Here is a 13,601-nt window from a genome sequence, read left to right as displayed (position 1 = left end):
CCACTGTGAGGGAAAAGGATTGAGAGGGGGAGGGTGTAGGAAGGTTGGGAGGAAGGGCCCTGAGGAATTTGGACAGTGAAGAAGAGATGGCGTCCCCACTCCCTTCTGCCTGTGCCACGTCCCCATACACACATGACCGTGACCACACAGGTGCTGGGTGAGTAGCTGCAGGGAGTGGTAGAGAGACAAGAAGCCACATACCCTGGCTGGCGTGGCTCAGTGGTTGAGCATCAACCTATGAACCAGGAGGTCATGGTTCAATTCCTAGTCAGGGCACATGCCTGGGGTGTGGGCTCGATCCCCAGTACGGGGCATGCAGGAGGCAGCCGATCAATGATGCTCTCTCATCATTGATATTTCTGTCTCTCTTTCTCTCTTCCTTCCTCTCTGAAATCAATATATTAAAAAAAAAGCCACATACTTCCATTTTAGCCAGTGATAACTCTGAGCACATGTCTTCCACTGTCTTCATGAAATGTGGGTGCCCACTCACCGTCCCCGTTTTTTAGGAGGGAATCAGATCAGAGGGGCTGGTGTCTTCCCCAAGGCCCCGGTCAGTGCGGGGAGAGTTCAGATCAGAACTCCGGGCAGCTGGGAAACTCCCCTGATCCGCTCTCCATACAACCAGCCTGAGCTGCTCCCTCCTTCCACTCTCATGGGGGCTGGAGTTGGGCTGGAGGGACCCAGCTGAGCAGGAGGAGCCACCGGGAGGCCGGGTGGGTGGGGACAGCTCCACCTGTTGCCTCTGCCTGAGCAATGCTGGCCGAGGGAGCAGCCCGTCCCTCACAGTCCCCGTCCATTGTCATCGCTGTCTCAGCTGCTATATTTAAGGCCGTGCAGGCTCCAGGATCCACTCTCCTCCCGTCCCGCTGATCCCAGGGCCAGAAGACACCAGGCATCCTCCGTCCTCTGGACTCTCCTCCCCAGAGACACCCAAGTGGACAGGCTGCCGCTGTGAGCACCTCCAGGGTCAGGGTGGGAGGGACCCTCTAGGGAGACAGGCCCTCACTTCTCACTGGGAAGTGGGGTGTGTGTGTGGGGGTGGGAGGTGAGTGTGTGTGTGTGTGTGTGATGTGTGTGTGTGGGGGGGTGGGAGGTGTGTATGGGGGGTGTGGTGGTATGTGTGTGTGTGATGTGTGGGGTATGTGGACGGTGTGTATGTGGAGGAATGTGTGGGGTGGTGGGGTGGTGTGTGTGCGATGTGTGGGGTGTGTGGGAGGGGCGTGTGGTGTGTGTGTGTGTGTGGTGTCGGGGGGTGGTGGTATGTGTGTGTATGTGTGTATATGTGGTGTGTGTATGTGGGTGGGGATGGGAGAGGGTATGTGTGTGTGTGTAATGTGTAGTGTGTATGTAATGTGTGTGGGGGGGTGTGTGATGTGTGTGTGTGGTGTGTGTGTAATGTGTAGTGTGTATGTAATGTGTGTGGGGGGGTGTGATGTGTGTGTGTGATGTGTGTGTAATGTGTAGTGCATATGTAATGTGTGTGTGGGGGTGTGTGATGTATATGTGTGATGTGTGTGTGCTAGAGAGGAGCTGCCGGGAGATCTGGAAAGAGAGGTGGACATGTGCTTAGGCAGCACCCAGTGAAAGGGGGAGGGGAGCCTAGACACCTCCATCCACCCCCTGCTGTGCGGTCGGGGTCTTCTGAGCTGAGCCCCTGTGATGCGAAAGCTGAGAAACAAAAGGCCCCTGGGGGTGCCTGGGGGTGAGGCGCCTGCATGGCAGGGGCAGGGTGAGCTGCGGGCCCAGCTAACCTAAGCCGTGCCCGGTCCTGCGTGACAGGGAGAGAGAGCCAGCCCGCTGGGCCCAAGCCACAGGCCAGAGGGGCTCACCCAGCCTGGTTCCCTGGCAGGAAACTGAGGCCCAGACAGGGCAGAAATGGTCTCAGTTGCTCAGCAGCAAGGTCAGAATTCCTGCCCCTTAGACGCTGGTGGAGCAGAAAGACTGACAGGCTGTCTTTGCTCCGCCCACAGGGCCCACACAAAGCTGCACCCCCTCCCCCTCCCCCCCAGCACCTCTCTGTGCCTCCTGAGGAAGGGGAGAGGCCGCCTTGCCCCTCAGGGGCCGTGCAAAAGCAGGCTGGGGCTTGGGAGGCAAGTGGCCATGCGCAGGACCTCAAGCCCCAGCTTTGCCGCCCCCACCAGAGGGCAGGGGTGTGTTCTCAGCAGCCCTCACCCCACAGACCCCTCCCCACCAGGCACACACAGCGTCTGGGAAGAGGGCAGGGGAGGCTGTGCTCCTGATGCTTAATCCTGAGCTCAGTCAGCGCTTTAAAAAGAACCGATGGCTCATCCGCTCAAGCGGGCGTCTGGTTTCGGGGAGGCCCAGGAGGTCAGGGATGGGGGCCAGGCTCACCCACTGTGCTAACTGGGACGGAGCATGGGGAAGGGAGCCAGCCACTGACGCCAGGGAACGTGAAACCACAGCGGCTGGGGCCAGGGCCACGGTGTCCCGGGAAAGCCGCCCCCCACCCCCACCCCCAGGGTGGTACCCACAGCTCTCCTCTCTGCTGTGAGGAGCAAAGAGCAGAAGACAGCCATTCTCTGGGTGAGGCAGACCCTCTTCCTCGGGGCGACCAGGTGGGAACCCACGGGTGCCGTCCTGTTATGTTCAGCCGAGGTCAGGGCATGAGGCCGAGGAAGCTTCGGGCAGCCGTGGCCCCAGCAACACCCCTCAGTGGTCCAGTCTCTCTTGGGGGCTCTTTGTGGACACACAAAAGGAACAAACCGTCAGGAACTGGGAGGCATCGGTAAGCGCCCACCAGGGGTGGCATTTGGCGCCTGAGCCCCTGACACCCCACACAGGCCTCAGGCCCAGGGTCCCGGGGAGGCCAGTGGGCCTCCTGCCATGAACTTAGAGACACGGTCACTCAGGTGCCCTGTTCACACCAGGTCAGAACACACACACACACACACACACACACACACACACACACACACACACGCCCTTAGGGGGCGGGGCCAAGACCCCCACAGCTGGGCCTCGTGGAAGCAGGCAGCACCGGGCTGAAGTGTTAGTCTCGTCTGCTTGCTTCTTCCTGTCCAGGGTCTGCATCAGGTCCAAGCCGGGCAAGGACCCTCCCAGGTCAGAGGCCTGCCCCCCAGAACCCCCACCTGGAGAGCGTGTCAAAGCCGTTCAGGGAACTCTCCAAGCATCCCAGAGCCTCGGCCTCAGAGGGGCCTCAGGGGGGCACAGAGCCACCTCTGGGAGGGGACTTAGCACAAGAACCAACAGCAGCGAGCGAGGAGCCTCCTCGCCTCCTCTCCAGGGTCCGCTCCCTGATCCCTGAGCCTCTTTCAGACCAATTTGATCCAACCCCACTGGGCACCTCCTAGGGCCCAGACCTAAGCCTCGGGAAAACAAGGGGGACCCCACTCCACTGTGACCCCCTTACAAGAAGGAAGGCCATGTGGCCCACTGTGTCCCCAGCCTCGGCCCAGGCCTGGCCCTGAGTAGATGGCGTAGAGGTCGAGAGAGCTGAGTGGGGCAGACCCGGTGCCAGTCGTGGCCCCGCCACCGCCTGCGGAGTGGCCTTGGGCGAGCACGGCCCCTCCTCACAAGTAAAGTGGCCGATGACAGCGCCGCCGCGTGGTTTGGATTGTTGTAGGGACGGGAACGACGCATCTGAAAACTCCTAACACGCGGCCTGGCCCACAGTGAGCACGTGCTGTGGTGACTTTTAATTCATTTACAACCTTGTTGAAGGTCAAGGTGCACAGATATGAAGTAATTAAATGGTGAGAGGAGGCATTTTTTGAGTCAGAGCTAACTTGTCAAGTCCAGATACAAAGTACAAAAGGAATTAGAGGAGGGGAAGTCTAAGTCAGCGGTCGCCAACCTTTCGGACCTCATGGACCACCAGTGTCCACGGACCACTGTTCTAAGTGGCCTGCAGTTTTTCGGCAGCGCTTAGAAAAAATAACGTGAATGTCTATCACTTATAAGTACCTACTATGCGCCAACCACTCATCAAACCTCTACAACCACCTGAGAGGTCGATAGACCCATTTTATAGATGAGGAACCAAGTCATAGAGCAGCGTTTCTCAACCTGTGGGTCGCGACCCCCTTGGCGGTCGAACGACCCTTTCACAGGGGTCGCTTAAGACCATCCTGCATATCAGATATTTACATTACGATTCATAACAGTAGCAACATTACAGTTATGAAGTAGCAACGAGAATAATTTTATGGTTGGGTCACAACATGAGGAGCTGTATTTAAAGGGCCAGAAGGTTGAGAACCACTGTCATAGAGTCTTGCCCAAGGTCACACACTTGTAAACTGGAATGAGAAGCTGCGATCACAGTGGGTATCGGGGGTGGGGTGGGGGTGGGGGGTCTGGCCCCAGAGTCTCCACACTCAGCCTTCGTGCTCACTTACGCATGCTCACATGCTCGCAGGCTCGGGTTGGGCTTTGATGTGACTAGAAAAGCAGCAGGAGGAAATGCTCCAGGTGAGGAAACCAGTGAAGGCTCCAGGTTAGGACTGCGTGTGGCGAATGCAGGGAGAGCAGAGCAAGGACAGCTGCCCATCCTGGGTCTAGAATGCTCCTTGGACATTACAGCCATCAATCATCTGGGAAGCTGGGGCCCAGGGAAGGCAAGGCCTTGCCCCAGGTCACACAGCGAGGCAAGGACAGGGTTGAGGCTGGAAGCCTGATCCCCAAAGCGGGGCTCTACTCACTCAGCTGGGGAACTCGGGGGGCGGGGGGGGGGGGGCGGGTGGCGGATAAGCCAGGCTCGGGGCACAAAGTCCGCCTCCGTCACCTTGGGCGAGTCCCTCTCCCTCTCAGGCCTCCATTCCCCTGCCTGCCCACTGGAGAGAGAACCCCCCACCCCGCCACCCACCAACCTCCCCGAGATGCTGGGACCACGTGGGGAAGGGATGGGCCCACGCCTGGTGGAGTGACCCTGCGGCCTTGGCTTGGCAGGTTGTTGTTGTCGCAGCCATGACTCTGCCCCACAGCCCTGGAAATGTGGGGGAGCCCCAGCCCCCCCAGGCCATGGAGGTCCACAGGGTGGAACGCCGCCAGGAGGAGGAGCAGAAGGAGCAGCGGCAGCACAGCCTGCACATGGGCTCCTCGGTGCAGAGGCGGACCTTCCGCAGCAGGTGGGAGCATCAGGGACCCCGCCCCGGCCACTGCACTACCCCTGGGGTCCCTAGTCTGAGGGGGAGGCTCCAGCCTGAGGGGGGAGGCATGGCCCTGCTTCCTGAGTCTCCAGTCTGAAGGGGAAGGCACAGCCACGCCTGCTGGTCGCTGGGGTGGAGGTCGGTAGCTGCAGCCCTAAACTCGGGGAGCCCCGGCCAGACCCCCGCCATGCCTCTCTTTCCCGGGCAGTGAGGAAGAGTACCAGTTCAGCGCCGCAGACCACGCCCTCGCAGCCGCCCTGGCCCTCACAGCCTCCTACGAGATGTCTTGGTAAGTGAAGCGACCTTTCCAGAGAGCCCTGGGCTCAAAGGGGCCATCCACCCAGACCCCGCCTCCTCCTGGGCTCCCACTCTGCGCTTCACGCTGCCCAGAGTGACACATCTAGACTAAAAGGGCTAGACCAGTGATGGCAAACCTTTTGAGCTCGGCGTGTCAGCATTTTGAAAAACCCTGACTTAACTCTGGTGCCGTGTCACATATAGAAATGTTTTGATATTTGCAACCATAGTAAAACAAAGACTTATATTTTTGATATTTATTTTATATATTTAAATGCCATTTAACAAAGAAAAATCAACCAAAAAAATGAGTTCGAGTGTCACCTCTGACACGCGTGTCATAGGTTCGCCATCACTGGGCTAGACCAAGGTCAAAGCCCAGGGCCGTCTGACCACAAAGCCCACCTCGCCGCCCTGAGTCCACAGGCAGTCGTGAGGGACCATCCCCGAGAGAGAGGGTGGGGGTCCACCCTTCCCCAGCCAGCTGCACATGCGGGAGGAGGAGCAGGTAAAGGAGCCCCAAGTTTCAGACACGAGTCCCGAGACTGGAAAGGCCTCTGCGTGTGAGAACATCAGGAGGCCGCACCCTGGGCTGGGAGGCCTGGGTCCTGGTCCTGGCTGACCCGAAGCAAGTCACTGAGCCACCGGTGTCTGTCCTGTCGAATGGCGAGACTAGCCCGGCCGGGGTGTCTCAGTGGTTGAGCGTCCACCTATGAGTCAGGAGGTTGCTGTTCAATTCCCGGCCCAGGCACACGCCCACCCCCAAACAGAGCAGCAGCTGCTGGGTTGAGGCTCAGTCCCCAGGAGGGGGCCTGCAGGAGGCAGCCGATCGATAATTCTCTCTCATCATTGATGTTTCTCTCTCCCTCTCCCTTCCTCTCTGAAATCAATAAAATATATTAAAAATAAATAAATAAAATAAAATGGCAAGACTAATGCCTGTCCACTTAGTTGCAGTGAAAACAGGAGGGACAATGGTTTGTGAAAGGGCCTTGCAAACCATATTGAGAGCAGCTATTATGCACCTTCTGTAAGCAGGACCCATGCACGGTATTTTGGAGGCAAGAGAGGTTTAAAAGTTGCTCTTGTCCTCAAGGAGCGTAAAATACAGGTGGCAATGCTGGGTGCGGGGATGGCACTGCCCTTCCCCAACGCTGGGTCCTCAGCCACTGAGTCCTCTGTCGCCACAGGGAGGCCCAGCTGAGGCGCCAGACCTCCACCGTGGAGCTGGAGGAGCGAGGGCAGAGGCGCGTGGGCTTCGGCAATGACCTGGAGAGGACCGACATCGCCTTCCTCCGGACCCAGTGGCTGCTGCGCCAGAGCCGCGACCGGAAGGCGCTAAGACGGCGGGTGAGGGGATGGGCTGGGGACCCCAGGGGCCCGAGGCCTGGGACACATCACATGCCACCCACCTCACTCTACCCCCTTCTCTCTCTTTTTAAAAAACATATCTTATTGCCGAAACCGGTTTGGCTCAGTGGATAGAGCGTCGGCTTGCGGACTGAAAGGTCCCAGGTTCGATTCCGGTCAAGGGCATGTACCTGGGTTGCGGGCACATCCCCAGTGGGAGATGTGCAGGAGGCAGCTGATCGATGTTTCTCTCTCATCGATGTTTCTAACTCTCTATCTCTCTCCCTTCCTCTCTGTAAAAAATCAATAAAATATATTTTTAAAAAAAAACATATCTTATTGATTTCAGAGAGGAAGGGAGAGGGAGAGAGAGATAGAAATATCAATGGTGAGAGAGAATCATTGATCAGCTGCCTCCTGCACACACCCTACTGGGGATCGAGCCCGCAACCCAGGCATGTGCCCTGACCGGGAATCAAGCCGTGACCTCCTGGTTCATAGGTTGGTGCTCAACCACTGAGCCACACTGGCTGGGCTCTCTACCCGCTTCTCAAGAAGCAGCTGGACATCAGGAAAGAACCCCGGCCCTGGACGCGGACCCGGGCTTGAATCCCGGTGCCCCTTCCCCAGCTGTGTGACCTTAGACAAGCCACTGATTCCTCCTGAGGCTTTCTCATCTGCAAAATACATGTCTGTGGTTGTACCAGCCCCGTGCTGAGATGTGAATTAAATGAGACTGAGCTTCTAACGTAACTTTCCCAGGGCCCAGAACTCAGCAGGCCCTCAGGAAATCTATTCCTGACAAATGCCAGGGGCTGAAGTCACGCTCCTTACCCCCTCCCTGGGCAGAAGAGCAGTGCCCATGGTTTTCACATATTAACTCATTGGATCCTCACTCCAGCCCCACAGGAGGGCGGGGGAAAGTTATTATTGGCCCATTTTGCAGAAGAGGAACCTAAGGACTTGCCTATGGTCTCACAGCAAGGAAGTGGCAGAGTTTGGCCATGACCCTGGCCCGCTGGGTCATGGCCTCTCCGGTGCTGCTGAACGCTCCAGCTCCCGTGGACCTGACTCCAGAGCCGGGTGTCGGGGAGAGGTGGCCGTGAAGATGGGGGGGAGTCGGTGCCCAGGCTCAGAGGGGTCACAGACCTGCTCCTGCCTCCAGACAGAGGAGAAGGTTCGGGAGGCCAAAGAGCTGAGGGAGCTGTGTTCCGGCCGCGGGCCCTGGTTCTGGATCCCACTCCGCTCCCACGCCGTCTGGGAGCGCACCACGGTCCTGCTGACCTGCACCATCCAGGCCTCGCCGGCACCCCAGGTCACCTGGTAAGACACTGGGGCCGGAGAGAAGGGCCCTCGCCTCATCTCTATGGTTACCTGAGTGTGAGTTCCTTACTCCCAACATCCTCCAGGAGCCCAGCCCCTCCCCCAGCAGTTCCTGCTGCCTTAGGAAAGCTGCAGCCCCACCGACCCTGAGTCCTGCCCAACACCCCCCACCCCCCCCACCCCCCCCCCCCCCGCCAAAACAGAGCAGCAGCTGTTGGGGAGGCTCAGAAGGGGGTATTCTTAGCTGCCTCCCAGCCAGCCTGGGGCTAGAAGACTGAGCCACCAGGGAGCCAGCACTTGTAAAAATACGATTCTGGTGGCATGAGAAGGCAGCTACTCCCAGCTGGGGATCTCCAGGGTTAGAGGATGATAGCAAGAGGCAGGGCAGGGGGCAGGGGAGGAGGCAGGGAGGGCAGGGGCCCTACAAGGAGGAACTCAGGCCTGGAGTGGGAACCCTACACTCCAGGCCTAGCTCTCTCTCCCTTTACTAACTCACTGTGTGATCTTAGCTACATCTCTTAATCTCTCCAGTCCTGCCTTAGTTTCCTATTCTGTAAAATGGGTTGAAGACCTGTCCAGCTTGCATGTGCTGAGGATCTAATGCCACAACAATGTGGAAGCTCTCAGAACTTGAAAGGTGCTCGAAAAGCAGGAGATGTCATTCCTGAGGGGTGGCAGGTGTCCCCTGAACAAGCTGGTGGAGATGGGAGTGGGCATGGCCATGTTCGGGGTCTCGGTTCTACGACTGAAGGAGGCATGTCCTTCACACAGCTGAGCCCACTGCTTCCTGAGTTCCCCTGAGTCTAAGGCCCATGATCACTCACGTTGGAAGATGAGTAAGGGTTTTCAGCCAATATTTACCATAAGTATACTCTGTCCCAGGCCCTGACTCGGGCACCGTGGTATAGAAATGACTCAGACACAGCCTCAGCCTCAACTGGAGGAACTCTCAGCCCAGAAGAGAAACGTCGACACACAGAGAAATGAATTCATAAGTGACATTTGAGCTAAAAGCGTGACGGTGAAGAGGAGGAAGTGGCTACCTCCATCTGGAGGATCCAGGAAGGCTTCTCGGAGGAGGTGCCACATAAGCCAGATCTAGAGGGTGAACAGACCACGGTCTAGTAGGAGAGAGACGATAAGCACACAAAAAACGAGGTCACAAAAGAAAAAGCAACATCTAATACTTGAACCCGCTTTACACTGACTCAGCACTTTTCTCTCATTTGAGCCTCGAGGCCACCTATGAGGGAGGGACTATTGTCCCCATTTCCTAGATGAAGATATCAAGGCTCAGAGAGGCCGTGTGTCCTAGGATTCAACTGCAGGTCTTTTGCCTTCCAGCCCATAGCTCTTTCCACGGCCGAGAGAGTAGGAACGTCATAATTATAGTTCTTTTTTTTGTTCTTTTTCTTTAAAGCACACATAGTGCTTTAGAAGTCAGAGAAATAGACAGCACTTAGGCCAGGAGCACTCAAGAAAGGCATCTGGAGGGTGTTGACACTGGGGCAGGCCATTGCCAGGTGGCATTCACTCAAACAAGTGTGCCAGGCACCATGCAGGGCACTGGAATGCTGTGGGGTCCAAAGCAGTGCCTGCCTGCAAGTTTCTGGTCCCGTAGGAGGACCGCGTCCGACAGCTGGGCTGGGCCAAGTGGGGGTCAGGCCTCAGCTGTCCTGGCCCGGCAGCCAGCCCTGCCCTGCCCGCCCTGGCACTGAGGCTCACCTCGAAGACATTCTGTGGGAGCCTCTCGACAAGGGGCTCGTTTCTACCCCTGCCAGCACTGTTGCCACAGCAGGGCGACGTTGCCACAACAGCATTCCTTGTTTGTAAGGGGTGGGAGCCAGGCCAGGCCCCCCTCCAGCTGCAGGGACTCAGGTTGCCTCTGTGGCTCCTGGCTTCAGGGGCTGGTTTTCCATCATCAATCACCTCCCACAGGGCCACACATCATCCTGGGACTGGCCTCCAGAGCTCTGTCCAGGCCCCAGGAGAGACCCAGCCCCCAGGCCGGGAGGAAGACCCTGGCCCACCGGGCTCGCCAGGAGAGTCCTTCATTCAGCAATTATTGAGCGCTTCCTGAATGCAGGGGCAACAACAGGGCAGGGTAGGCAAGGCCCCCTTCCGGCCATGTTTATGCTGCAGAAGCGGGCCCTGGACATGATTCTACCTGATTCCAGAATCAATCTCCTAGGCCGAGCAGCCTTAAAAAGTAAAATCTAACACCAAATATGTAAAGAAAAGTATAAACTCCGATAACTCTTTTATGTGGCCATCTCTAAGCCAGGCTCTGGGCCGGGCACCTGCCCTCACTGTCTCATTTGATGCTGTTTTATGATTGGTGGCCACTTGGGATCATCAGCACAGCCCATGCCAACGAGGGCCCACTGTACAGGCAGGAGAAGCCCAGAGAGAGGGCGAGATGAGCACCGAGGTCCCTGGCCGTCCAGGTCATTCCCAGAGCTGGCCAGGCCGAGGTGTCTGGAATGTTCCGATGGGGGGGAAGGGAGGGGTTGACCTTGGCCCCCAAGCCTGGGAGAGGTAGAGAGACTGGGCACGCAGATGAGGCACCACCTCCCCACAGAAGACCTAGTTGGGTTCCTTTCAGAAGAGGGTGTAGCCTGAGGTTTATGTGGTAGAGTGTGGGCAGGGCACTGTTTGGTTGCCATGGAGACAAACAGGGCAAGGCGTGGGAGAGCCAGGTCCAAGGAAGGCAACGCACTGAGGCCAGGGTGCCCTCTCTCGGCTGAGGCCTGCTGTCAACTGCAACCACCACTGGGGCAGACTGTCCATGCAACGCAGAGAGGCCCAGAGAGGGGGACTGACTTGCCCGAGGTCACACAGCAATATGTGTCAAGGCCTCGCAGCCTTCACAAACTTTCATCTACCAGCCCTGACTCAGGCTCCAGACCTCCCGCAATGGCCTAGGGACAGAGGCAAGACCATCACCTCGGACGGGAGAGCAGGACCCAGTGTGCACAGGAGACAAGCAGCGGCATCCAGGGGCAGAGGGGACCCGCTGGGCCACCCTTGGGAATCACCTGAGAGTTTCAAGCACACCGATGCCCAGGTCCCACCTCCAGAAATTCTGATTTTAATTCTGGGATGCAGCCTGGGCATGGAGAGGTTTTTAATGGTTTAAATAAGATAGTTTATTTTTCTTTCATAAAAGTGTCTGACGTAGACAGGGTGGGGCTGCCGTGGCAACTTGGCTCCCGGGTTACTCAGGGATCGGGCCTGGTCTTCCCCCTGCGAGACGGCAGTCATCCCGGCCACAGTCTGCCTCAGAGTGGAAGGGAGATGACACCGCAAGGGGTGGGAGCAGCCACGTGACACCTGTTTTCCTTTCTGTTGAGAGGACTCAGTCACATGGCTACACCTACCAGAAAAAGAGGCTAGGAAAGATGCTATATAGTTAGAGGCTCAGGGATCGTTTCTGTCCCTTTAGAATAAGAGGAGACTGTCTGTAGGAGAATAATTAGTAGTTTCTGATGCAAATTCCAAAATTCTTATGTTTCAAATGGGCATGGAGATTTTTTAAGTTGCCTCTAGTGTTTCAAGAGTCAAGATAAAGAGCCGCTGTTCTGAAGGGTCGACAGGGTGGGAGGGAGGAATGGGGGTTCCTTCCTTGGCCACCCACCTCAGAGGAGAGAAAATCTAGGGCCTATTCCCTGGAGGTACCCCGATATGGGGAGGAGCAGCTATCCCTAGTTACAGGCCCCCTCTTCTCTGCCCCCCAGGAGAGGAATGAACTCGAGAGCATCTATAATGTTCAGGGCGCTGGAGAAAAGCTTTCCATATCTTATCCCATTTAATCGGTGTAACAACCCTTCAAGGTTGGTTGCCTTGCTTACACCCATTTCTCAGATGAGAACAACCGAGGTTCAGATCAGTGAAAGTGCTGCCCAGGATCACACAAGTGAGTAAGAAGCACAACATTGAGGTTGGAACCCAGGTCCGAGAGACTCCAAATCCTTCCCGCTCGCTCGAAACCACACTGCCCGCCACAGCTCGATCTACTGTCTCCACAGGTACAAAAATGACATGCAAATCGATCCCCGCCTCTTCCCGCCTGGAAAGTACCGAATCACCAACAACTACGGGCTGCTGACCCTGGAGATTAGGAGGTGAGACGGAGCCATGAGCCCCAGGCCCCAACACCCCTGAAGCAGGATGCCCAACCCTTCCTCAGAGCTGTTTCCTGAGCGCGCAGCATCTTCAGAAGTGTCTGGGGTGCTTGTTAAAACACCATTTCACGGAAGGACCCTCCTCTCACCCCCAGAGATTCAGATGAAGTAGGTGTGGAGGGGGGCCCAGGAACCAGTATGTAACACGCACCCCCATGGGGTTCAAATGCCTTGGAATACACAACGAGAAACGTGGGCCAGAGGCTAGTAGCAAGGACTGAATGTTGAGCGAGGCAAGTTGGGAGAGCTCCTTGCTGGGGGAGAGAAACCACAAATCCTTACACACACACACACACACACACACACACACACACACACTCACACACACAAGTGCCAGGGGAAGCAGTTGGAAGGGAGAGTTAGACAGGCCTTTCGGGAGATGGTGAGTCTAAAGCAAGGTTTTGCAGGAAGAGGCCACATGTGTGGGGGAAGGCACGCAAGCAGTCCCCAAGTGTGCATTACCCCAGCGCCAAGCCCTGTGCTCGGTGCTGCACAGTCAGGGGACAGCGCCCACCACTGTTCTTGCAGGGAAGCCTGTGGTAGGTGAGGAGACAGAGGCTGCGAGAGGTCAGGGTCCTGCACAGCTTTCACAGGGCAGGCCCGGGCTTTGAGCCAGTCCCTCCATCTGGTTCCTCCCCATACACCAAACCCTCTACTTTAACCAGCTGGGGCTTCAGAGACACGGGTGTGAGCCGGACACTGATCCTACCCTCTGAAGCAATGGAGGGGCACACGGATCAACACCTGGCCATACAATGCTACAGAGGGAGGTGTCCCTGGGCTGCGAAGCCAAGGAAGGCAGGCAGGCCTGGGGGTGTGGGAGGGGGGTGCTTGTAGAGGCAGGTGGGACTGGCCCTCAAAACAAGAGGGATCCCAGCCCTGAGCTGCCAGGGGGAGAGAGGGGACACCTAGGGGCCTCTCTGCTGGCTTATGGGTGCCAGATGGGCCACATCCTGCCAACGACTCTGTCACTAGATGCCTCTGGGATGGAGCTGGCCCAGGCCTCCACTGCGAATGACAGGGTTGGCCTGGGTGGTGGGGAGACCTGGGCCTGAGATTGAGAACACCTGGGCATCAGGCCCAGTTCTGCCTCGGACTGGCAGCGTGTCTCGGCAAGCCTGTGCCCGGAGCCTGCTCCAGGCCTCTGATCTGCAGGTGTTGATGGGGGAGGCCATGCCTGGGAGAGGGCTTTCTGCCCTAAAGCTGGTTGAATTCCAGTTGCTGTGTGACTCTGGGCTCGGCGCCTGACCTCTCTATTCCTGCTGAGTCAGCAATAACAATCATCGTTTCAGAGCACTTTCACCTGAGAGGGGTT

General features: G+C 57.3%; 1 protein-coding gene across 1 annotated transcript in view; it reads left to right on the top strand.

Annotated features, from left to right (window-relative positions):
• Positions 1 to 873: 873 nt before the first annotated feature.
• The window catches only part of MYOM3 (myomesin 3), a 54,165-nt gene continuing 41,437 nt past the window's right edge, over positions 874 to 13,601 (top strand). Inside the window, exons 1-6 of the mRNA XM_070404354.1 lie at positions 874 to 954; positions 4,933 to 5,111; positions 5,341 to 5,421; positions 6,620 to 6,779; positions 7,945 to 8,102; positions 12,131 to 12,226. Of these exons, the coding sequence (XP_070260455.1) occupies positions 4,951 to 5,111; positions 5,341 to 5,421; positions 6,620 to 6,779; positions 7,945 to 8,102; positions 12,131 to 12,226 (656 nt within the window). The 5' untranslated portion in view covers positions 874 to 954; positions 4,933 to 4,950. The remainder of the gene's footprint in view (positions 955 to 4,932; positions 5,112 to 5,340; positions 5,422 to 6,619; positions 6,780 to 7,944; positions 8,103 to 12,130; positions 12,227 to 13,601) is intronic.

This window comes from Myotis yumanensis, unplaced genomic scaffold (assembly GCF_028538775.1).
Source record: "Myotis yumanensis isolate MYYU_CA2020_CCGP unplaced genomic scaffold, mMyoYum1.0.hap1 SCAF_2, whole genome shotgun sequence".
Classification (NCBI taxonomy): domain Eukaryota; kingdom Metazoa; phylum Chordata; class Mammalia; order Chiroptera; family Vespertilionidae; genus Myotis; species Myotis yumanensis.
The sequence above is the reverse complement of the archived record's forward strand: the minus strand, read 5'-3'. Positions and strand labels throughout refer to the sequence as shown.